At 46.2% G+C, this 25,361-nt stretch overlaps 1 protein-coding gene across 1 annotated transcript in view; it reads left to right on the top strand.

Annotated features, from left to right (window-relative positions):
• Nucleotides 1-1,796: 1,796 nt before the first annotated feature.
• MACF1 (microtubule actin crosslinking factor 1) overlaps nt 1,797-25,361 on the top strand; it is a 1,225,213-nt gene continuing 1,201,648 nt past the window's right edge. Inside the window, exons 1-2 of the mRNA XM_069223412.1 lie at nt 1,797-2,079; nt 8,714-8,995. Of these exons, the coding sequence (XP_069079513.1) occupies nt 8,758-8,995 (238 nt within the window). The 5' untranslated portion in view covers nt 1,797-2,079; nt 8,714-8,757. The remainder of the gene's footprint in view (nt 2,080-8,713; nt 8,996-25,361) is intronic.

Below are 25,361 nucleotides of genomic sequence, written 5' to 3' on the forward strand. Positions count from 1 at the left end.
AAGAACTTCCACTTCCACATCTATTGGCAAAAAGGTAATCCACTGGAGAATTTTGAAAATGTTTCTACTCCAGCGCCTAAAGTTGATTCTTTGTAAGCTAACATTATGCATTGGGTATCAGTTGCTCCAGGCAATACTTAATTCACTAACCAGTTTCATAAAAAGTGGAAGGTACAGTTAAAAGATCATTTGGAACAATGTACTTTGATATATATACATATTAATGCTACCTACCCAGGACATTTTATGGCTAGCGGAATTTTAGAGGGTGTTTTATGGTTGAATCCTTTAATCTGGCATTCCATGAGTTGGTGGTTTTCAATAAAGTTTGCAGACATGTGACCTTATGTATGACTTTTGCTGAAGCATTTCAAGAACTAATAGCACTCTATAGGACGTTATGGCTAGAGAAATTTTAGGAGGCGTTTTATGGGTGGTAGCATTTTACCTGGAATTGCATGAGTTGGTGGTTTTCAATAAGCTATTTCCTGGCATGTGAGATTATGAATAACATTCCATGGCATGTTATAGCGACATGGCAAGCCATAATATTTTCTAACAGGCTTATGTTCTCTCCTCATATCATTTTGTTATGAGAGATAAAAAGGTGTCTCTCACCTTAGTCAGTGTCAATATTGGGTTCTTAATGGCTTGCTGGGCCTGTTGTGTTCACTCATGCCTGCCCCTCTCTCTCTGCCATGATACCTGTGCTTGGAACTCTCTACTCCCCTGACTTCAGGTGTGAAGTAATTGTTATGCATGGACCCTTCCTTGCGCAGGGCTCTGTCTCTCCACCCCTGGTTGTACTCTGAAGTGATGGTTGTACCTAGAGCTCTATGTTTGCATCCATGGATTTTAGTTTGAAGCCATGGCTGTGCTCTGGGCTCTGTCTCGCACCCCTAGCTCGGAGTTCTGTCCTTCAAACCACGCTTTTATTCAGCATCTCACTGCTTCTGACTGAGGTCCACTCTGCAGACGACTGTGTGTGCTGTCTCTGGATGACCCTCCTTGGGACTCGATCTCTCTGCCCATGGCTCAGGGCTCTGTCTCTCCACCCATGGCTTGCTAGTGTCTCTCTATCCCTTGCTCAGGGCTCTGACTCTTCACCCATGACTCAGGTACCACTCTCCACTCTCCTCCACAGCTTTGAACTCTGTCTCTCCATCGCTTGCTAAGGGCTCTCTCTCTCCATCCATGACTCAACCTCTGTCTCTTCACTCTTCCCTTATGGCTTGAGACTCTGTCTCTCCATCCCTTGCTCGGGGCTCTGTCTCTCCACCCATGGCTTGGAGTTTGCTTGGGCTTAGAATTTCCACCCAATGCTTAGGGCTCTGTCTCTCCACCCATCTTGGGTTTGTTATTCAGCATCTGACTGCTTCTGACAGAGACTCAGTCTACGGATGCTGTGTGCACTCTCGCTGGATGGCCCTGCTCCATCTCTCTCCACCCATGACTTACAGTCAGTCTCTCCACCCTGTCTCGGGTTCTTTTACTCAACATCTTGCTACTCTTCATGAGGGATCATTCTGCGGACGCTGTGTGTGCTCTCCCTGGATGGCCCTGCTCCAGCTCTCGCCACCCAGGGCTCACACTATGCCTCTCCACCCTGTCTCGAGCTCCTTTATTCAGCATCTCCCTGCTTCTGATCGAGGATCACTCTACGAGGCTGTATGAGCTCCCTCTGGGCGGCTCTGTCGCTCTCTGTGGATGGCTGTAAGCGCAGCCAATGGATGCGCCTGCCAGGCTGTGATGTGACAGCGTGAGCGGTGCTGTGTGCTTCAGCAGCTCCCCGCTTCTTATTGGGGGTGAGTCTCCTGACGGCTGAGCTCCTCTGCGCGCGGTGGCAGGGCCCGGATGGCTGTGGCCCGGCGTGTGACAGAGCCTCGAGACTGAGGGAGTCCAGCTGTGGTCCAAGCTCGCCACTGCACATCTATCAGGACTTGATTGGCTCTTTCGCCCCTGGATGCGTCGGTTCCCTGGGAGACCCCATCGCTGGATGATTTCAGTTGTCACCGCCTCTCCTCCCTCCGGAGCCTGGAGCACACCTGGCCCTTCCTCCGCCTCCGCAGCCTGCAGCGGGTAAGTAAGTGCCAGCTCGCTCGGGTGGAGGTGTCAGTTCGCCCCGGTGGCAGGGAGAGCTCCCCGCCACCTCCGAGGTTTCTCTGAGCGACGGGTGCCAAGGAGGGAGGAGGGCAGGGGCCCCGCAGGCGGGAGAGCCCTCTCCGCACCCCCAGGCCAACCTACCACCTTCTAATCACAGACGCTGTATAATCCTTTGTTATGTATTTTTAGCATCGACTCGTCTTCCAGCTGTGACCCTGCAGCCAAAGCTCAGAAAATCATTTCTGCAATGTACCTGGCAAGCGTTCCCTCACCTCCCCCTGCACGGCTCTCCCCCTGTCACTGCCACCTGCCTGGGTTCCCTCGGTCCACCAGCCACTGCTGCCCTCCCGTCTCCTTTTTGCTCCTCACATCTGGCTTGCTTTTAAATTTAATGTCGTTGCCTTTTAATACCTACCATCCATTACCCGCCCCCACTCCTTGTGCGGCTCCCAATTTCTTCAAACCCCCATCTTCCTAGCTCATGGTCCTCCGCCCCGCCTCCTCAGGGCATGATTGACGTGAGTGGGGTACCGAGTCTATTGTAACGCCGTGCATCAATTTACGGCCGAGGGCGAGCTGTGTGTATGTTTGGGACGGGAAGCTGCCCTGCTACCCGATATCTCCTTTCATGTAGCGCTGCAGTATATCTCCCCCAGGAAGCGCTACATTCTCAGGGCACGTGATGCTGGTGTTTGGGATGACTACCTCTCGCACCTGTGAGTGGTGGCGTGTGAAAGTATCCCTGTGTCCATCGGGGCACACCCTGAGCTTGTGGTGATGGTGTTTGAGAGTGTTGATGTTTCCACGGTCTCCATCACACCTGGTCGGTGACATGTGGTATACACCGGGCGTGTGAGGCGCCTATGGTGTCCCCTCTCACTCAGTGCCCAGTGTCTACGCCTCTTGCCTGTGGTCTCCCGTCAGACCTGGCTTGGGGTGACAGGTGTATGTGTGTGAGGTTGTCACACTGTTTGGGGCCCTATTTCACTTCCAGCTGGGCTGTTGAGTGTGAGGGCATCTGCCCACAGTGCCTTTCACAGCTGGCCAGGGGCGGGAAGTAAGAGGACATTTGTCTGTGGTCTCCTTTCTCGGCCGGAGGAACGGGGAGTGCGAGGGTATAAGTCTGGGGCCCCTTCTCATACCTGGCTAGGGATGATGCATGAGGGTACCCGTGTCTACGGTCAACACTCACACTTGGCTTATGTGTGGGGTGTGTAGGCGTAGAGCCGCTGTCCGTGAAGGCTGTCCTCTCACACCTGGCTCGGGCGGTGTCTCTGAGTGAATCCCTCTGTGCGTGGCCTCCCATCGCCAGTACCGGGAGCAGTGTGGTGGGGGCGCCATGGCTGCTGTCTCCTCACACCCAGCTTAGCGTGCTGTGGATGACAACCTTCCTCTGCCAACTGTCTTGGCTCACGTGAGGGCTGGCTAGTGTCTGTGAGGGGCTGCTTCTGTCTGCAGGCTTCACTTGCCCGTCTTCGGTGGGAGGATTAGAGAAAAAATCCGTCGGGGCACAGCCTCCGCACACCCCTGGCTTGGGGCGATGGTACTTAGGGGAGGGTCCCTCTCTGCTCGGTTAGTGTCGTGGTACTTAGGAGGGCATCCCTCGGTATAGGGTTTCCCTTCACCCCTTGACATAGAGCGGTGTAATTGAGAGAGGGTCCTTGGCGTGGGGCCTCTCCTCTCCACTGGGTGGAGTGGTGATACTTAAGAGAGGATCCCTAAGTGTAGGGCTCCCCTCACTGCTCGACTGGGATGGTGGTACACGAGAGGAAATACCTCAGTTTAAAGGTCTCCAGTCACCATCAAATCCTTCAAATACCACCACCTCCAGCTAAGGTTGGGGGGAGACCCTACACTGTGGCAATCCCCCTCAAATACGACCGCTCCAAACAGGTGTGAAGGGAACCCCTACATCAGGGGCCTCTGGTCTGATTGAGATACATCCCTCAGTGTAGGTTCCCTTCACCCCTGTTTGGAGCGGTTGTATTTGAAAGGGTTTCCCACAGTGTAGGGCCTCCTTTCACCCTTGGTTTGGAGGGGTCTATGCAGGGTCTCTCCTCACAATCATCTCGGGATGGTTTCGTCTCCTCCACAGCCCGTGTGAGAAAGAGGCGAAAATAGAGCCTGCTTTATAACCAAGAACATGGGGTGACATAGCCCGTAATCAAGGATTGGGGGTGAAGCTATGCCCCGTAGACATGTAGCAGGGTCATGAAGCAGTGTCCTCTGGCGGGACATATTGGTTCTTCTATAGCGCCTTTGACAATACCCTGGGATGGTGGAGCCATATTCTATTAATGTAGACGAGTCATACCCTATAACCCTCTACATCCATGATGCCACTGTGCCCTAAAACAATGCACTGGGGTGATGGAGGCGTACTCTGTAACTGTACACATTGTTGCTTTATAGCCCAATACCGGGATTAAGGAGGTATATCCTATACATGAACAAAGGGATGATGGGGCAATACCATTTAACTAGGTACAGAGGTGTGCACAGGGATGATGAGGCCATAACCATATAACCACGTACAGAGGTGATGGAGTTGTGCGCTACACATGTACCCAGGGATGATGAGGCCATAACCATATAACCACGCACTGAGGTGTGCACAGGGATGACGGGGGCCATAACCATATAACCATGCACAGAGGTGATGGAGCTGTGCACTATACATGTACAGGGGGTTGATGGGGACAGACCATTCAACCATGCACAGAGCTCATGGAGCCTGCACAGAGATGATGAGGCGTCGCTGTATAACAATGGACTGGGGTGATGGAGGTGTGCGCTACACGTGTATACAGGGATGATGGGGCCATGCCATATAACCACGTACAGAGGGGTACAGAGGGATGTAGGGGCCATAACCACGTAACATGACAGTTGGGTTTTGTAAATAGTGTTGTGTATTGATGACAGCGTTCCGTTTTGTAGCTAGTGTTGTGTATTGATGACAGCTTTGAGTTTTGTAAACTGTGTTGTGTATTGATGACAGTGTTGAGTTTTATAGATAGTGTTGTGCATTGATCACAGCGTTTAGGTTTGTAGACTGTGTTGTGTATTGATGAATGCGTTGAGTTTTGTAAATTGTGTTATGTACTGATTAGTGTTGAGTTTTGTAGATAGTGTTGTGCATTGATGAGAGCGTTGAGTTTTGTAGACTGTGTTGCGTATTGATGACTGTTGGGTTTTGTAAACGGTGTCGTGTATTGATGGCAGCGCTCAGTTTTGTAAATAGTGCTGTGTATTGATGGCAGCGCTCAGTTTTGTAGCTAGTGCTGTGTACTGATGACACTGTTGAGTTTTGTAAATGGTCTTCTGTATTGACGAGTGTCCTTTTTCAAGTCAATGTTACTTATTTTAGACATCATTGGGTGTTTGAGACAAAGGGCTTGATTTAGATATTGGCAGATGGCTTACTCCATCACAACGGTGACAGATATCCCATCCGCACAAAATCAAAATCCCATTGGGAATAATGGGATTTTGATGTCGGCAGATGGGTTATCCGTCACCGTTGTGATGGAGTAGCCCTTCCACCAATATCTAAATCAGGCTGATAGTTTGGAATTGATTACAGTATTGGGTTTTGTTGACAGTGTTGAATATGGATGGTAGTGCTGTTTATTAAAGACAATGTTTCATACTGAAACCAGTGTTGGGTATTGAAGACAGTGTTAGGTTTGTAGACAGTGGTGGTTTTCAAAGACTGCACAGAGCATTGAGGAAGGTTTTGTATATTGAAAACACCACTGGATTTGTTTTTGTCAATGTGTTTAACTTTAAGACCACTCAGCACTGATAAAGCTGGTCTTCAAGAGCATCATGCTTATATTGCTGAAGAAAAACATATCAGGTAATTGGTTTACCAAACATTTTTCCGACTGCACAGGTCCCATTTATTCCTTAAGAATGTGTTTGGTCTGTCTCGCAACCTTTTGTGTTGCAAGTGTTTTCATGAAGTAACAAGCAGAAGTATTGTTTCTGCTGGTTATCGCGAAAACTGGAATATGTATAAAATATGCCTGGGTGGCTGCTGGTAATGCTATTACTGGAGACTGATATAGTTTGCACACATTTTTGTAGTTGGGTGTAGAAGGATATAGGTTATGTTACATTATCAGCATTTGTATAATTACCAAATACTAGGGTTTCCCAATAACAGTACAGAACCTGGCTAAATAACATAGTATGAAACACAGAGTGGTTCTTCTCAAAAACAATTATAGAGGTGTGATGTAATAAATGAATACAGAATCAATACTCATATAGGGCACGATTTAGATCTCGGATATCCCCTCTGCCGAAATCTAGATACCATTGTTTTCTATGGTATTTATTTTGGCAGGTGGTATGTCCGTCACTGTTGCAATGGAGTAACCCCTCCACGAGATCTAAAGCAGGCCCATAGTGAGTTTCAGATCTTTAGATATTTTGAAAATTCATACAATATAGCCACAAATATCTTTAGATATGGTGCACTGCTCAAGTATTTTTGTGATCATGAACCGATTAGACACCAAAATTCACAGAGTATAACTCAAATTAGTAGTAAGGGAAGCACATTAATTAAGGGCAAAACAGATTACTAATGAAAAATCTTAATAAACAAGTAACACCTTCTCCCCCCACAAAAATCACCTTTCCCACCTTGTATGGCATTAAAATCCTTGAATCATCAGCAGGACTGAAAATTATTAGAGCGCATCGAAAAAATCAAATCCACTTGATTATTGACCACAAACGAGAAGCAGTGTGGATATTTTGCTAGAACCTACAATAGGTGGGTGTTTTTAATAACATCAGTATCTGTAGCACACAATCTGCCATTGATTAGGCGCAATAGCCTTTTCGGTAGGTCAAAGCATTTATTGCTGTGATGAAGAAAGCTTTAGATATTGCTAATGGCATTGGATTTTTAAAACAGAGACAGAGTTGTTTACTGAAGACGGTATAGCTGGATGTTGAAGATCCTGTGTTTTGAAGGTAGTATTAGGTTTCAAAGACTGTTGACAGTGAAGGGTGTTCACCACACACATACATACTGAGGATGCTCTTCTGTATTAAAGAAAGCATTGGGTTTTAAAAATGTCTTTCTTATTGAAGAGGTTGCTTGTTACTGAAGAAAATGAATAAAGCATTGGGATTTCAGGACAACGTTGTTCATTGATAACGTTAACTGCTGGCGCGGACAGCATTGTGTTCTAGAGACCATTTATTGACCTTGGTGTTCCATATTGAATGAAGCATTGGATTTTGAACATGACATTGGGCATAGAAGATAGTATTGGCTACTGAAGGCAGCTTTGTGCTGGGTTTTGAATGGGTGCACTGGGTGCACACAAACCCTGGATGGATCGCCATTACATAATTGAGAGCACCAAGAACCACCTACGTAAAATGGATATCTATATATTTGCACCACTGCCATCCTATACTGGGCCCTATTGCTAAGTCTATTTCCAGCAGCAGAAGCTTCATTTTTCAACAGTCACGTTTAAACAACTATTTCAGGGCATATTTCGATGAGATGGTGTTAATACTCTGTCCTTTTTTGTTAATATCCTCTGTTTTACTAACTAGTCTGATTTTTGTTTTTTGTTAATAAAGTCTCTTTCTCTCCGTCTAACTCTCTCAATCTCCTTCTCTTTCTCTCTCTCCCGCAACCCTCTTTCCCTATCCCTCTCCCTCCATCCCTCTCTCTCATATGCCAAAGCAGTGAAAGTAAATGTGGCCAAAATAATACATCTTCTTTAAAGTAACTGCACTAATAAACATACATTCCCATCATTATTACTAACGTTTCTTACCACATTAACTGCAAAATTAACACGAGAATACACTTTTTACTGCCTCACAGATTGCTTCGTACAATTATTTTACACAAGGAAACAACTCTTCTAATAGTCATAAGGTGTTTTGAACATGACTTTACCCTACTGCACTAATGTAACTCTTTACCTACTGATTTGTTTAAATACCCATTTGCTAAAACAAGTACATACCATGTAGACTGGGAGAGAGAGAAGTGTCATCATGACATACTCGAGGCTTCACCTCTTGTGAGTCACAGCTCTTCCACCCCTCACTCATGGTAATAAATAGCATATTACACTCAGTGCATCTGCATATATAACTACTACATAGGTAGATAGATAGGTAGATAGATAGATAGATAGATAGATAGATAGATAGATAGATAGATAGATAAATAGATAGATAGATAGATTTAACTCGCCTGTGGCTTATATTGAATATTATTTATTTGTGTCATACTATACCTAAGATTCCAACCTTCATCAAATGCTAAGTAAAACCTGAATGCCCTCCCACTCTACCCTTTGCCTAGTCAGTACTCAAATAATGGACGACCAATGACTGGTACAATAGTCCCCGAGTCCCTGGGGCACCAAAGGTAAATGTCATATACTCCCAGAGAACTGCCTGCTAAACATCAGCGTTTCAGGCACCTGGAGAAAAGGCCGACCAATAAGTGTTAAGTCAAAACGTGGCGTTGGACTGCTCCTGAAACTCTCTCTAGGTCATGAAGTGATATTAGAATCAGAGTGGATCCTCCTGACCTCTGCTTTCTCTTTCCTTCTAGGTCCACATCACCGCGAGCTAACTGCATTCACCAGCAATTGGGTGATGTCTTCTTCAGATGAGGAGACCCTCAGTGAGCGGTCATGCCGCAGCGAGCGGTCCTACCGGAGCGAACGGTCCTACCGAAGCGAGCGGTCCTACCGCAGTGAGCGGTCAGGTAGCCTGTCGCCATGCCCAGCTGGTGACACCTTGCCCTGGAATCTGCCCTTACATGAGCAGAAGAAGCGGAAGAGCCAGGATTCGGTCTTGGACCCGGCAGAGCGGGCTGTGGTCAGAGTAGCAGGTAAGAATGCTGATAAATGTGTTACATATGGTGCCCATCACCAACCAATTAGCCTGTAGCTGCAGTACCCTTCTTATGAGCACTCATTTCTTAGATCTCAGAAGGGTGTAAGACTATGTTGGCACTATAGGTGCTGCTCAACCAATTTTGCTGTCCTACAGATCTATTTGGTTTCTTCTCATCATGAGGTGTAGGTTCGCAGCCCTTCCTCGAATAAAAGGCCTGTGCCCTTGCTTACCTATCTACTGCTTCCTTGGGTTGGATTAATGTACCACAAACACATCCTCTATATCCCAAATTCCTCCCCCTTTCCTCAAACACAGTCACACCACGTAGTAACCTCCTAATCCCCCGCCCTAGCAAACGGTCTGCCCAAAGAGGCCAAGAGATGGAAGCCGTCTCCACGTCGCCATGGGAACGCGGAGGGTTGAGTAAGCATTCCTCTAGTTGCCATGGTTACTGAGGTTCTGAATGGGAAATGTTTTCCTCTAAAGAACCCATCCCCCTTACACCACCTTGTCCTGGAGCAGACTCGACCCCTGGCAGTCTGCACCCCTTACACACTGCACCCCATTAGAAAATACACCCCTGAGGGCCGAGAGCCCCTCAGAACCTGCGCTCCGCCTGTGCCGGTGTAAATGAACGACCGTCAAAACAAATGCTGTATGGTACTCCAATTCATTGTGCTTTGTTGTGTCTGTGTACTGGGGTACAGCAGGACAGACGTCTCTGCCTTGGAGCTGTACTAGACACAGTGGCACGAAGCTTTTATTCTGGGAACAGCTACTCAAACAGGGTTGTTTCACGGTGCTGTGTTGTCAGGACTGTTATGTTACGTGGATACAGCTGCTCAGAGTACATCAGGACAGACGTCTCCGCCATAGAGCTGTAACAGAGACAGTGCATGGCGCTCCTCTGCTGGGAACAGCTGCTCAGACAGGGTTGTTTCAAGGTGCTGTGATGTCAGGATTGTTATGTGGATACAGCAGTTCACGGTACAGCAGCACAGGCAGGGCGGTTATCACAATGCACAGGGTACATCAGCGGATACAGAACTGGTTTCTGATGCTGTTTTGGGTCAGCAGCTCAGAATGTGCCGCTGCTATGAGTGATTTCACTGGGAAACAGCAGCTCAGACAAGAATAACAGAGTAGCTATATCTGCTCTCGGAGTGTTGCCCTGGTATTGTGCTGTACCTTTAATATCATGCTTCACACCCTGTTGTGGGGCGCAGAGCACATTATCAGAGGGGCAGCACACTTCCCCGTGGGGGCGTGCCTGGCAGGCTGGCAGAGTTGCATTTGTTGTGATGCTATGTGAGAAGTATTTTGATGTCATGTGTGAGTGACCAGAGAGGCGCTCTTAAGTTGTCTTGTTGTGCAGTTGCCAAGCAGTGTGATGGGGGCGGAGGTGCGATTGCTAGGTGTGCACATTGTGATTCACTGGTGATTCGGATTTACTCCAGGTGGTTAAATAGCACCAACCTATCCAGAGCGGCATAGGGCTGGTGTGAGCATTTACACCAAGAAAGGGCGGTATTTACTGATCTGTATTGCACACGTACACGCAGAGATGCTGTTGAATGAGTAATATGATGCCAAATGGTCACGAATGGAGGTTGGTGACACGAGCAGTAGGTGCTGTGCTACTAAACCTCACGAACAAGGCTGGAAGTGGAAGAACAATCACTGCTGGCAAGTAGAAACTATAAGATCTTTAAAAGCACAGATGTGACCTATGTCTGCTAGTCTGAAGGAGGCCAAAATAGCAAGGATTCCTGTCCCAAGACTCTCCCATGCTCCTGAAGGCTCCCAAAGGTGGGAGAGCCCCAGTCAGGTGAGCTCTGCCCTGGTCATGGCTCAAACCCTAGCCAGACTGGCACCTAAATATACCAGAGTGTGAGACGAAGCACCCGGTGGATTATTGGATTATAGAATAAGAATGAATCAGCCCACCCCTTATCACCTTCCTGCACTCACCCCTCCATGCTAGCCCAATACTTATTCATAGAGCCCAGAGACTCCTACTTTATCTAGATCACATGCGGAAGCATCCTCCTGTCCTTCTAGAATTGCCTCCATGTTAGCCAGATACTTATTCATAGAGCCCAGAGACTCCTACTTTATCTAGATCACATGCGGAAGCATCCTCCTGTCCTTCTAGAATTGCCTCCTTGGTATCTACCAGTTTCATTATTGGGAAGGAATGCCATTTCTGGATACAAACAGCGACAATGTGGTGAAAAGAGACCCCTCTTCCATAGTTTCAGCTAGGAAAGCAGCATGGTATCAATTTTCTAGGTATCATGTTCAGTTTTAGGCCAGCTCTTCCCTGATTTGTGAGCCTTGTAAAAAATGAATCTGAATTAAACAATAGAATGGCCTGTGGAAGGGGTAAGGGCTTAATCACTCCCATTCTCCTCTGCATCCCCTGTACAATACTCTCTTCTGCAGTCTCTTTGTTAGTCAGTTCAGTTCTTTTTCTCTTCAGATCTTTCTGAAACTATCTTCATATCTCAGACCACATCTCTTTCCTCAACACACTATTTTCATTCTCCCCGCACATACTTTCTTACTTCTCTTTCACTTTACGTACCCCCACACACAATGCATCCACTCACCTATACACACTTCACTTATTTGACTTTTGTCTTCTCACTATTTTGAAAGCTGTGTACCTCTGTTTCATTTTTGCATATAATCATATTTACAATTAGCACCCCTGATAAGTGCTCTGTGCGCTCTGCAGGGAGGCCCCTGATTGGACGAACAAGTATTCTGAAGCCCTTTATGACCCATTAACAGGCATTGTAAGAAAGTTGCACTGTGCTCGGCCTGAACTCCATGGCCAACAATCGTGATCCACCTATAACCTGAATTAATCAGCCACATAGGAACAACTCTTCCAGTGGTTGATTTGTGAAAAAAAATATGTGGCAGCGCCCTCACCAGGGTGTCACGGCAGCTTGCACCTGCCTGCACTGCTAATGACAGAATCAAACACAACTACTAACGATCACACCCAAAAAGTGTAACAAATTAGACCATTCCAGGCCTCCAAAAGTATAAGAATGGCTTGGGCACTAAGTATTACTCATTTTTCTTAGGTATTTTGAATTAATAAACAACTGTTGAGTTAAACTCTAATTTAGACAAACAGTGCCACCACATGGCAGACTTTCATAAGTGCCTGTGCTGACACTCAAGTGCCGGTGCCGAGCACCAGAAACAATCGCCTCAAATTAAGGCCACATGTCACATTATGCACTATACATGAGTAATATGTTGCATGAAGAAAACCCAGAAACGCACCATTCTTGAAAAGCAAATGCTCTTAGGGAATGTAAAAGTAAGTAAAATGTAAACTATAAACAGGAATTCCCTTACTGTGACCAGGGTGAGAGGGCAGTGTCTGTTTTAGCTGGTGTGGCTGTCGCCAGTGGTGTGAACATATGGGGAGATATGGGACAGAGGAAAGGACATTTATAGATGGGCACCAAGCCCACAAGGTCCCTCCCAGTGATGCCACTATGTTTTATAGATTTCTAGGGAAATATCAAACTACCTCTGCTACTTCAAGGCTGGTTGCAGAGTCTCGAGCATGCTTTCCTGATTTCTGATCACTTGGTCACATCCTGCAGACCCTTACCATTGCAGAGAAATCACCAACAATCAGTTTTATCAGCATTTTAAGATTGAACTCCCTAACAACTAGTAACTTTACACACTCTTAACTTTAATTAGATTGCAGCTACAAAGCACTAAGGAACTGCAAGACGTTGGTAGCCATCATTGCAAACATGTGCGTGTGCACACACAAACAAACACTCTCATTTAGTCTGTTTCAAGAACGTAGTTGTAGTTAAGTCGTCTACCTGGCTCAACCAGAGTTGTATGAGTGGCCTACGAATGTGAATGTCATCTATACCACAACATCAACATAAATAAACATATCAGTAAATTAAAGAAGAACATAACACTCTAGCAAGAGTGCTGAGATAAACAGAGACTGGAGCCTGCACTTCAAATCCTGGGGTCTCAGAGTTCTGGAAGAGAAAATAGGCCCTGGGTCCAAAATGTTTTTTAAAAAAACATAAGTGAATCAGATAGCTAAAAAAGAACCCCATGTTTGCAAGTTGAGGCAGCTTTCAACTTGTAAAGACAAGCAGTATCAGAGTTTTGCAAGGAATGGTAACTGACATGGATTTGAGCTTGCTTTCGGCAATGTTTGTTTTAATCAGTGAAATCAACAGTAAAAACAGTCCCTGTAGACTATAAAACAGGCCCACAAAGACAAAAAATGACCCACTCACAGACCTGTCAGACCAGCCCATCGGACACTGCCTGAATGCCCTATAGACCAATCCATTCCTTTTGATGGCCTGTGGATGGTTTAATGGGCACCATTTAGTAAGTACATCACGACAGGTCATACCCCAGTCCTGACATATCTGAGGGTCTAATGTAAGAACACAAAGCAACTAGTTATTGCTGAATGTCTTTGAGAGCTGCCTTCTATAATTTGGCTCATGTGTCAAATTTGAAAAAGCGCTGCTTTGAAATGTGGACTATTTTTAGGTTTCACCTAGACAGTGCATGAGCTACATCTGAGAAATGTTTGTTTACATACAGTGGGCTTACAGCCTGCCCATAGCTTACCATTTGTTAGCTTCAATGTTGCTCTCATTTGATTCTCTCCCGTTTGTCATGGCGTGTGGGTGTCATGTCCTCTTCTTGTGTTTTGCCCTCCCCTGGAGCCAGTGCTTTATTTGTAAATAAAAACATGTGGATGCCCAATGCTTTCCTCTGAAATTTGCGGCTGCCGCAATAAAATGTACGAGTACAGAATGCTGAGGCAGTGTAATCTTAAAGCCATCTTGGGTCTCTTTAATCCATTTACATCCACTCTCTGCCCCTTTAGCACACTTTTGCAGCTTTTTACTTTGTGACGCTTTTTTGTTTTTCTCTTCCTCTGTCTTTCCCACATGTGTCTTTTGCTCGCAGTAATTGCCTAATTGCACAAAAATAAGTGCCGGCCATCAAAAATAAGTGCCAGTGCCTCCCCTGGCAACCACCAACTCAAATTAAGCACTGCCTGGAGCATGAGCCATGTACTTGTGTCCATCGTATGATCCCATTTTTGAAGCAATTTTTTGTTTCTACGCCAATACACTGTAGGCCACTGCGCTCCACGCCACTCTACTCTGCACCACTCTACACCACTGCACTTCATGCCACTGCACTCTATGCCACTGCACTCTACTCTACAGCACTCAATTCTGCACCACTCTACTGTACTCTGCACCACTCCACTCTACGCCATTGCACTTTTTGCCACTCTATTCTGCACAGCTCTACATTGCGCCACCGCACTCTATGCCACTGCACTCTACTCCACTTCACCACTGCACTCTATGCCACTGCAGGCTACCACAGTGCACTATACACAACTGCATCCTACGCCCCTGCACTCTATGACACCTTACTCTGCTCTACACCACTCTGCTCTAGGCCACTGTACCCTACACCATAGCTCTCGATGCCACTCTACTCTACTCTGCACCACTGTATGCCATTGCACTATACGCCACTGAACTCTATGCTACTACACTCTGCACCACTGCAGTCTATGCCACTGCACTCTACATCACTTGACTGTATGCCACTGCACTTTATGCTATTGTACTGTATACCATTGCACTCTACATCACTGCTCTGCACCCTTTTACTCAATGCCACTGCACTAAATGCCACTCTACTCTACTCTGCTGTAGGCCACTGTACCCTACACCACTGCTCTCGATGCCACTCTACTGTACTCTGCACCACTGTGTGCCATTGCACTATACACCATTGAACTCTACTCTACTACACTCTACATCCCTGCAGTCTATGCCACTGCACTTTACATCACTTCACTCTACGCCACTGCACTTCACGCAATTGTACTGTATGCCACTGCATTCTACAACACTATACACTCCACCCCTTTGGTCTATGCCACTGCACTATATGCCACTCTACCCTACTCTGCACCACTCTACTCTAGGCCACTGTGCTCTAGGCCATTGCATTCTACACCTCTATTGTCTGCACCACTCTACTCTATGCCACTTCTTCTACACCACTGTACACTATTCTACTCTACTCTACACCACTGTACGCACCACTGCATCTACATTGCTTTACTCTACACCACTGTACGCCACTGCTCTCTACACTATTCTACTCTATGTCACTGCACTCTATGCCACTGTACTCTACACCAATCAATGCCACTGCACTCTATGCCACTCTGCTCTACACCTATGTATGCAACTGCCCTCTATGCCAATCTAATCTACTCTGCATGACTGCATTTTACGTTACTGTAATCTACTCTGCACTACCCTAGTCTATACCACTGCACTCTATGCCACACTACTCTAAACCACTCTACTCTATGCCACTACACTCTATGCCACTCTATTCCGCACCACTCTATGCCAGTGCACTCTACGCCACTCTACTCTACTCTGCCCCACTCCATTCTATGCCATTGTACTCTACTGTGCACCACTCTACACCACTGCACTCTACGCCACTTCACTCTACTCTGCACTACTCTCCTCTACACCATTGCACTCCACGCTACTCTATCCTACTGCACTCTACATCACTCTACTCTGTACCACTCTACTCCACACCACTAAATTCTAAGCCATTGCACTTTACTTGACTGCACTCTATTCTGCACCAATCTGCTCTGTGCCACTGCACTCTATGCACTACACTCTATGCGACTCTACTCTATGTTGTAACACTCTCTGCCACTGCACCCTATGCCACTCTACTCCGCTCTGCATTACTCTACTCTACACCACAGCACTCTATGCCACTGCATACTATGCCACTCTGCACCACTCTACTCTATGTCACTGCTGTCTACCCTACCACACTGTAGACCAGCCCACTGTACTCTTTGCCATTCCATGTTACTCTATGCCACTCCATTTTACTCCACTGTATGGCAATATATGCCACTTCTCTCTATGCCACTCGACTGTAAGCCCCTCTACTCTATGCCAAGCCATGCCACTCCACTCTACACAGTAGCACTCTATGCCACTGTGTCCCGCTCCACTCCACTCCACACAATGCCACTCTAGTCTATGCCACGCTATTCTGTGCCACTCCACTCTACGCTACTTCACTCTATGCCACTTCACTCTATCCCACTTCACTCTATGCCACTCTTCTCTAAACCACTCCAAGCCACTTCACTCTATGCAACCTTACTATGCGCCTCTCTACTCCACTCCACCCTGTGCCACTCCACACCACTCTACGCCATGACACTCCACTCTGCTCTAATCTACACCACTCCACTTTACTCAATGCCACTGTGCTCCACATCATTCCACTCTACTCTGTGCCACTCTTTGCCACTCCAAACCACTCTATTCCACTCCACTCTACACTACTCCACTCTATGCCAATCCACACCACTCTACGTCATGCCACTCCATTCCATTCTACTCCACTCTATCCTGCTGTACAAAATGGCTAAAAGACATTGACAAAGCCAGTATCTTTCGTGTAGGTGAAACCTATTGGCCTTGCCAATACTTGTTGTTTTTCTGGGCGTCGTTTTCAATCCTTGGAGCTGAGAGTGCATATTTTCTAATAAGAAAATGTATTCCCGCAACTTCTCCAAAAGCCCTGTTTTTGCACGAGATCTCAAATAAAGAAGCGCAGGGTGAGTTTGTGTTGTGGAGATCACCACGGGTTATAATTGACCTTGAGTGTGTTTTCTACTTTCAAAGTCATTCCCACTCTTTGACAGGAAAAGGCAAGTTTTCAAGAAACCTTAAAATGCAACACAATCTTCAATATATCGAAGATGATGTGGATGGCTATTCCAGGGCCTTGATGCCCAAACTGAGAACTTCCCGTCTCTCCAGCCAGCTCATTTCTTCTTGCATTTCGTACTACCAGAAATTTCTTCTGTCAAAACTGGGGACTTCTTGATAACTGGTAACATGCCAGCTTTTTGTTGCTGAAGGGCTGGGGTATAAAAACAGTTATTGCAGTGGAACATAAATCCTTTAAATAAATATGTTCCCTCATTGAGTGCCAACGTAGAGACTCACTCACAGACCACCTATGGTCCCATCGTTTCAGGTGACACAGAAGGTTGGTGGCTACATGCCATAGTTGTTGAGAAGAAGTAAGACAATAGTCAAGTAGGCTCTAGCATGTTATAGGTAATCTTGGGCAAAGAGCAAGCTATTATAGAATGAACATTAGTAGGGAAACTCAAGACACAGAATTCTTTCCAAAAGCTTTATATTTTTGTAACATATTTGTATTGAGTTTCTATATGAGGCAAGTGTCAGACTCCATTCTGAGGGAATGGTGCATTATAGATGAATATGATCATAAACATCAAAGACATTGGACCTCATAAACTGTACACATGGCATCTCATTTAGAGTGTGGAGGGTTTGCGACCAGTCGTGGCTCGCAATGGTCCAAGGGGCGGGGTGGCACTTGGGGGCAGGGGAAACAACAAACACATTCTTTTTTTTTTAAACGTACCAGACGTGCCGCCGCCTCCGCTGTGCCGCTCCTTGATCCTCGTCACAGCAGCCTCCCAGCCTGCCCTCCTGCCAATCCTAATGCTGCTTTCATGCTGCTAGCATGAAAGCAGCATTAGGATTGGTCGGAGCGACCTTGCTTGGTGCTCCAAGGCAGAATAGGAGCCTCTACCTGCTGTCTCCAACCCGGCCACACAGTGCCAGGTAGGAGAGAGCCCAGTGCGCATGTGTGTTCGGACGGCCAGCTAAATATACATGTACACTGAGGGCAGTGCTGTGCACTCCCTCTCCTTCCCTGTGATCGCCTGTGGCCCCACCCGCTGAAAATCAAAACTATAATAAACATAGTTTATTATCGTTTTTCATTTTTCGGTTTGCAGCTGCTGCTGCTGGCAGGGGTGCGATGCTCTTCGCCATATCAGGGGAGCGACTAATGTTGGCTACAAAGTAAATATTTTTACACCTTGATGAAGTACCCGTCTTCCACAGTTAGAGATGTTCGCTGGATGTCTCTAGTCATTGACAGGAACCACCTTCAAACATGCTCAGTCAAACATGACAGTCTTTTAACTTATTTTTGAAAAATCCAAAAAACTAATGATACCACACCATGGAAATTCTCTCACATGGTGTGGGAGCCTCTTATATGCTTTCGCTGTTGCTTAACACCAGGTTTTTCTCAGCAATGAGGGACACTGAAAACTGGCTATTCATCCGTCCACTCTAAACCTAGTGGGCAGTCGAATGGACAAAACTCTGACGTATGTCAGCATTGGAGCCAGAGCACGCTCCGTCACCAACATACTGAAGGTCTGCCCGCCTGTGAAGACAAGTGGACCTAGGGTTTGGCAGAGATGGTACTCCATCATAGTTGCTACAGAATGCCATCCCTGCCAAACTCTAAATCGAGCTCAGAGTTATCAACTCGCAGGCTCGGGCATGTTCCCTCCAGTTGAATTCAGACAGTGATTCAGGGGCTGAACCACCGAAGACCCTCGTTGAGCAGCCATCAGGAAGACAAGTTGTCATGGAGAGTTAAAGCTGCTGGAAATAATGTAGAACTCTAGGGTGGACTGACCGATGATTTTGGCTCTATCCCTGTCTTCAGGAAGGAGACAAGGAACTGGCAAAGCAACATCTCTTCTTCTCTTCAGTGTCCAAGTTACTACAACGGCAGTGTCACATGCTGGATCCGGGGATGAGACCTATTATCAAAAAGCTGTATTGTCCCTAAGTTGTTCCCTGTTGCCGTGCTCTGCGCGACATTATCCTCGAGTGAACTCAATTTACTCTTGAGGGCCAACATCCTATTTTCTGACTGCTTGTTATTCTTACATATTCAGAACCTTTTTCCTCTGCTTCACCCTTGTCTCAGTCCAACCACTTTCTTGAAGGAGAGAATGGTTGTTTTTGCGTTTCATCTTAGTCATGATCTGGACCATATTGTAGGTTTGTTGGCTGGTTGGTAAACCTCTATGAGGCCCAGCAACTGCAATTCATCTTAATCTAAGCCTGGACTATACAGTTCATTGGCTGGTGGGTAGACCTCTATGAGTCGCAGTGAGGGAGCCTCCTAGACCATCGTGCTGGTGAAGCAGGGCTAGGAGCGGCGGGTAGTGAGGAGACTATGCAGAACATGGTAGAATCGTGGGCACAGGGGCGCTAGGCATGCCTTCCCTTTCCCTCTCCTTGTATCCAGCAAAGCTTGACTCCTTAACAGACTATTTTAAGAAATGGAGTGCCACCCCCGATAAACCTTTCGTATAAATAACAACTTAAAGCTTTGGCCATGGACAACCCTCTGGATTTGGTCACTGAAATGGCCTCTTCATCCCACTGGTAATAGCCAGTCTTCTAAAACTGGTGCTTCTTCAGGGCTTCTGAAACAAGGCCAGCCCACCAGGAGTCCAATGACTTTGCATTGGATTATGAATACATGGTGCTTAATTTAAGCGGCGTAGCTTAAGGGGGGTATTTGGGGTGTTACACCTTCTCAATATATGCATTTTCTGATCCATAGTTATACACAGGTGCTTTCAGTCGGGTATTTTGAGGAGACAGTCGGATTTCACCAGGAATTTTAACACACACAAAGACAAAAACGCACACATACTCTCACCCTCTCTGTTTTGAAAGTTCTGAAAAATATTGGTTATTTTACAAAATATTGTGTTTTTTCTCTTAGTACTCCTACCAATCTGCATTTCTCTCCCTTTCCGTTGCCCTGTAGGACCCTTTCAAGCACCCTGCTTGTTGTATAATGTATTTAAACATCATGTGCCAGACTGATTGTCGTAAAATCTGAAGCTCGGCCCCTGCCGCCAATCTTACTGACCAAACTACGTCCCTGGTTTAATAGGCAACTGGCAGCGATCAGCAGCAACAGCAGGGTACCAATAGCAGGGTCAAATAGTTATTCTAGCTGCCAGATAAGGTGGGTGGGTCATGGAGGAAGAGTGGATAGCCCATCCCTGCATTAAGCAAATGCACAACCAGCAATAACAGGTATGTTAAAAGGTAAGGAGGTCACCCTGTACTTAGTCACCTCACAAGCTCATGGCGTCCCAGCATCAGCACCATGCTGGGACTGCTGATTGCGTGAAGAGGTGGGTGCTTTGTGCTCTGACCAGGCTGTAATCCAGCATGGTCAATTGTGTACCGTGCTGCTCCATCCCCCAGATTATTCAGTTTATGGACACCCAGAGACATACACTGCCAGCAAGAGACGCTGGAGGTACATCTGTCACTGGACTGCAGCCACCTACAGCAGAGGAAAGGCCTATGCCTGTTAGTGAGGCATTACCACCAACTTACAACAGGCGTTCTATATTTGCAAAAGCACTGCACAGTATTTTGTAGCTTCTAGCCGAGAGCAGATCATTTGTGACTAACTGGCAGATTCACACATATATTTAAGTTGTGTAATTTTAGAGGAGAAGCAAACTATTGTGAATACCAACTATGTCCTTATGCTGCAAGCTCCACCCAAGATCCCACTTTCATTGGCCTGTAATGCTAACCTGCCTGCAGCTTACCCACTCTCCAAGCAGAATTACAAATTCCATCTGCAGCCAAAAACTCTCTGCGGAGACAGAATCTGCAAACTTACTCCTCGGGTAGTTTGTTTATACAACTAATTCCACCAACGTTTTTGACCAGTGCTCCTAGAATTGCATCTCTGCCAGTTCCACAACATACAGAAGAAAATGAGGGTCCCCTTGACCCACACTAAGGGCCGAGATGTCCTAGTGGAATTCATTCCGCAAGGTAACTCATTCTCTATGGCGAGGGGGTGTTGGGTTCAGTGTACGGAGCGAGTGAGAGAGGAGAGCCAGGCCCAGCTGAGAGAGAGGAGGCAGCGCAGTGAAATGGGACATATGCACACTTTACATTTTTTACATAGTAGCATTGGTTCTCTTCACCAATAAATGAAAAAAAGAAGAATCAAATATTGAAACTTTTCTCTGTGGTTCTCAGTGGCCTCTGGACTGAGCATCGGCTTTAGGTGCAACACCCATGTTTCAACCAAGCGCTTCCCCACAGCGTAGCACTCTACCTGTCTGAAATGTGCTTCAAGCGCCCCATAATGGGGTCTGAAGCGCTATGGAAAAACACAAGTGATAATCGTTTTATTGTGCTTGCTCATAATATAAATATTTCTCCAAGGACAGTAAATAACGGGGTTGCTATTACTAAGGCAATGGCACTCCCTTTATCCAACACTGGATATTTCTCGAGGTAGAGGTGGGCTTTTCTGGTTTTGAACTTGTGACTTCCAAATCCCAGCAGGAGTCTGCATGGGCGTCTAACTCGCTCTGCCATCTTCCTAGCATGTTTCTCTCCGACCTCTGGGAGCTGTACCAGTGCTAGCAACAGCGCCACTTTTGTCTGTAGTTCTTTCCGCGGCAGCTGTGTTAACCTTTGTAGCCTCTGGGCCCAGTACCGGTGAGGCTACTCGTGTCCTGCTTGTTGATGGTCTCTCACAGAGAACGGACATAGAACTAGATTGATAAAGTTCTACCCTGACGATTTTAAATGAACGGAGCTGTTCCGTGCTGGTGCAGTACACGCTGTGGAGTACACAGAAAACCAAGAGAACAGGTTGCAGAGCAGGACTTAATTTGTAAACAAAAACGTGCCGGTGCCCAAAGCTTTCCTCTTAAACAGGCGGCTGCTGAAATGAAATGTGCGAGCACAGAATACTGAGGCAACGTAATCCTAAAACATCCCGGGCCTCTTAAAAACATGTACAGGCGCTCCCTGCCCCCTCCGCTCACTATTGCAGGTTCCTCCCTTTGTAGCGCTTTCTAGTTTCTCTCTTCCTCCGTCTTTCCCATATGTGACTTGAGCTCGCAGTAAATGCTTAAAGCAGAAAAATAAGTGCCGCCCCCATAAAATAACCACCGGCTCAAATTAAGCACTGCTGCAGAGAGACTGCAGGGAATGAACAATGTGTGGGTCTCAGAGTTCTGCGCTTTGCTCATTCAAAATCCAAACATCACTTGTCAATAATGAGAGGTCAGTGGTTAAAGTAGCAATGTATTTAGAGCACCGATTAATCGGTTTGCAAAAGTCTTGTGATGATAAATGTTTATTTTATTTGTTAATTAAAACCATAAAAGTAATCCTTCCACATAAAATTTGACAGAACCATGTTAAAACACTGAAACATATACATAACATAAATTTATAAAACTGGGACGAGCTAAGTACATTCTACAAATTTGAAATACTCCTACTTGACTCCGGTTACTGGTGCAAGACTTCATAGCGGGCTAGCTGTGTGGCGATGTTACCAAATTACCTTTCTTTCTTTGATGGATTATGTCTCCATTTACGCCCTCCCTATCACATGCTTGTTTCAGCAGATGTTATTTTACCGGAATAGATTTCCAAGAATTGAACCAAAAGTCTTGTGGTTTTGAAGATAGGGTGACCAGGGCTCCCGTGGCCAGTGTCCTGTTCACTGGACACAGTTTAGGTGGGGTCTGTTGCTGTCTTAGCTGGCACCTTCAGATAGTTTTTTATGGGAGATCTTCCGTTCTGCATTTTTACGTCCCCCTCTCTACTGAACATCATTGGCCTTTATCACCACTGTTGGGGTTTTCAATGGCTTAGATTACCAGGGGACCTGGGGCATCCAATGCACCCACTAGTTCAGTAGGAGGGACTGGGCTTGCAGGTTCAGATTCCACACCAACTATTCCACAGTGCCACTGGAGCTCGGTATTAAGGTAGGTCAAATGGCCACCGAATCACAATGACCAGCATCAGCCAATGGGCCACTATCCTAATATTTAAGATGAAGATGAAAAACCCCGTGCTCAGGAAATGGCACAAGTGAGACTCCCACTAGCAATGGAAAAGACGTGGTGGAGGGAAGATTCAGGCTCAGCACATTCTCTTTTTTTAAGTATTTGATTGATTTTCCAAACCAATCAACAGATCATGAATAACTCTTCCTTTTCTCTTCTCCCACCCCCCTCCTGTCCCACCCTCTGAGGATGCCGGCAGTCCTAGAATTTACTTGTTGCATTTCCATCCTTTCCAAACCTTTTCAAATTTCTTTGGGCACCCTCTCTCGTCATAAATTGTTTTTCATATATGCAGCTCAAATACATTTCCTTTTCCCCATACCTTACCCCCGGGGCCATTGGGGATCCCCATCTATGTACTATGTCTCTTTTTGCAAGGAGGAATCCCAGATTAATCAATGTGCTTCGGTAAAATGTAGCATCTGAATCACTCCTAATCCCCAATAGGACCAGTGGGGCATTCATCAATATCCTCACTCCAGTGACTGCCTCTAATCTACGTGAAATTCTTTCCCAGACGCACTCAGGGCCGGGCGTTCCCAAAGGATATGTAGGAAGGTCCCTCTTTGTCCACATCCTCTTAAGCAGAAATCTTCTAACACATTCCCTATTCTATGTAAGTGAATTCTAGTGTAATAGACTCTATGTAGAATTTTAAGCTGTATTAACTTGTAATGGGCTTTAATTGTCACCTTTCTGGGAATTTGCAATGCATCTATCCAGTCTTCATCCTCCAGGTCTCCGATGTCAGTCTGCCATCTGTCTCTGAATGATACAAGGTCTTTCTGTGTATTCCTCATGAGGGTCTGGTAGGTGAGTGAAATGATTTTTGTTTCAAGGGACCCTTCTATTAACCTGTATTCCAGCGGGGAGGCCTCTATAATTTCCTCCTCTGCTGTAATCCTTACCTTCAGTGCATGGTCCTACTGCAGATACCTTGATATTCAGGAGGGTGACATCTCGTACACTGTTTGGAAATATGAGAAGGGCACAATCCTGTTTATCATCCCAGACATCCGCCAAAGGGCTAAGTCCATCAGATCCCACTGTCGGAAGCCCTCAAGTTAAGTCATTTCCTTTAGCCTTGTACCTACCCATAGTGGAGTCCATGGGGTCAGTCTTCCCTTCCATCCCGTTGCTCGGTGCATCTCATGCCATAACAGTACTCTCAACTTTGTAGCGGGGGAGCCTCTTTTTTCAGTACCCCCCATAATGAACATGTAAGTATTCTTTCTCCCCCATCATCTCCCTGTCCATTTGAAATGATGGGTGATTCATCAGTGTTAGGCCCAATCATTAATTATACATAGGTGTTCTGCTTTGTAATATCATTGTACGTTGGGAAGCTCTATCCCTCCTCGCAAGTAGATCGTTGTAGTGTAGCGAGTACTATTCTTGAGGTGCCCCCCTACCTTAACAGGTTCCACAAAATCATATCTGCTTCTTTGAAAAACTGTTTGGGTATCCTGTAGGGGCTATTTGGTAATATGTAAATGAAATGGGGGCGGGCCACCAATTTGAAAAATGCCGCTTTACCCACTAGGGAGAGGGGTAATCCTCCCCAGTGTTTCACATCTATTTCGAGGTTCCACAGCAAAGGTGTAAGGTTATCCTTTTAGTGTAGGGGGGCAGTTGTAGATACCCATATCCCTAGATATTTAAAGTGTGACTTTCCGACCCGCAGCAGCATTGTGAGGGAAATTCTTGCCACCCATGTGCACATTGGAAAAATCTGAAATTTATCCCAATTAATGTGGAGCGTGGAGATCTCCTCAAATAGTACAAATATTTATTTTACTGTCTCTAGGGTTTTATTGTGGTTGGACAAGTATAATAGCACATCATCTGAATCATCTACATGCAGTGAGATACAATCTTCCCGCGGTGGATCCCATCTCAGGTTCAGCACATTCTCAATGCTGAAATGGTCTTTGCAAATCTGTGTTGCAAAAGTCATTCATTTAGACAGGTCCGGCTGGTCTGCAAGGCCCTTCTGGCTTCTGTGTGGCTCACTTGCCCGCTGCAGACCCCCACAGGGTTCAGAGCAATGGGCCTTGCTATTTGTCTTCCTAGCCAGGAGTGGGATCCGCTCCATATATTGGGCAATGCAGCTTCCTCTTTTTCCAGAGCAGTCACATCAGCAGGGTTTGGGCCTTGCCTTGAAGGGAAACAGCAACACAGATTTCTGTTTAATTCCATTCTGTGATATTGCGAGAGAGATGTGTCTTGAGGTCCAGCTTAAGTACAATTTACTGGCTCAGTGGGTTTCAGTATTTATCCTACTATGGGGTCACTAGTGGGAAGCCAGGGCCAAATCATTTTCAGACTCCCCAGCTAGGTGTATTGCCTGGGCCTTCTCCCCAAGCTTTCACAGGCCAGATTAATGGAGGAAAGTCTTAATTTTATTAAAAATACGGAGGCGAGTATTATGCTTATCTTTCCTTGCTTTAATTCAACAGCAGCAGGCAAGTAA

This window comes from Pleurodeles waltl, chromosome 3_1 (genome assembly GCF_031143425.1).
Source record: "Pleurodeles waltl isolate 20211129_DDA chromosome 3_1, aPleWal1.hap1.20221129, whole genome shotgun sequence".
Classification (NCBI taxonomy): domain Eukaryota; kingdom Metazoa; phylum Chordata; class Amphibia; order Caudata; family Salamandridae; genus Pleurodeles; species Pleurodeles waltl.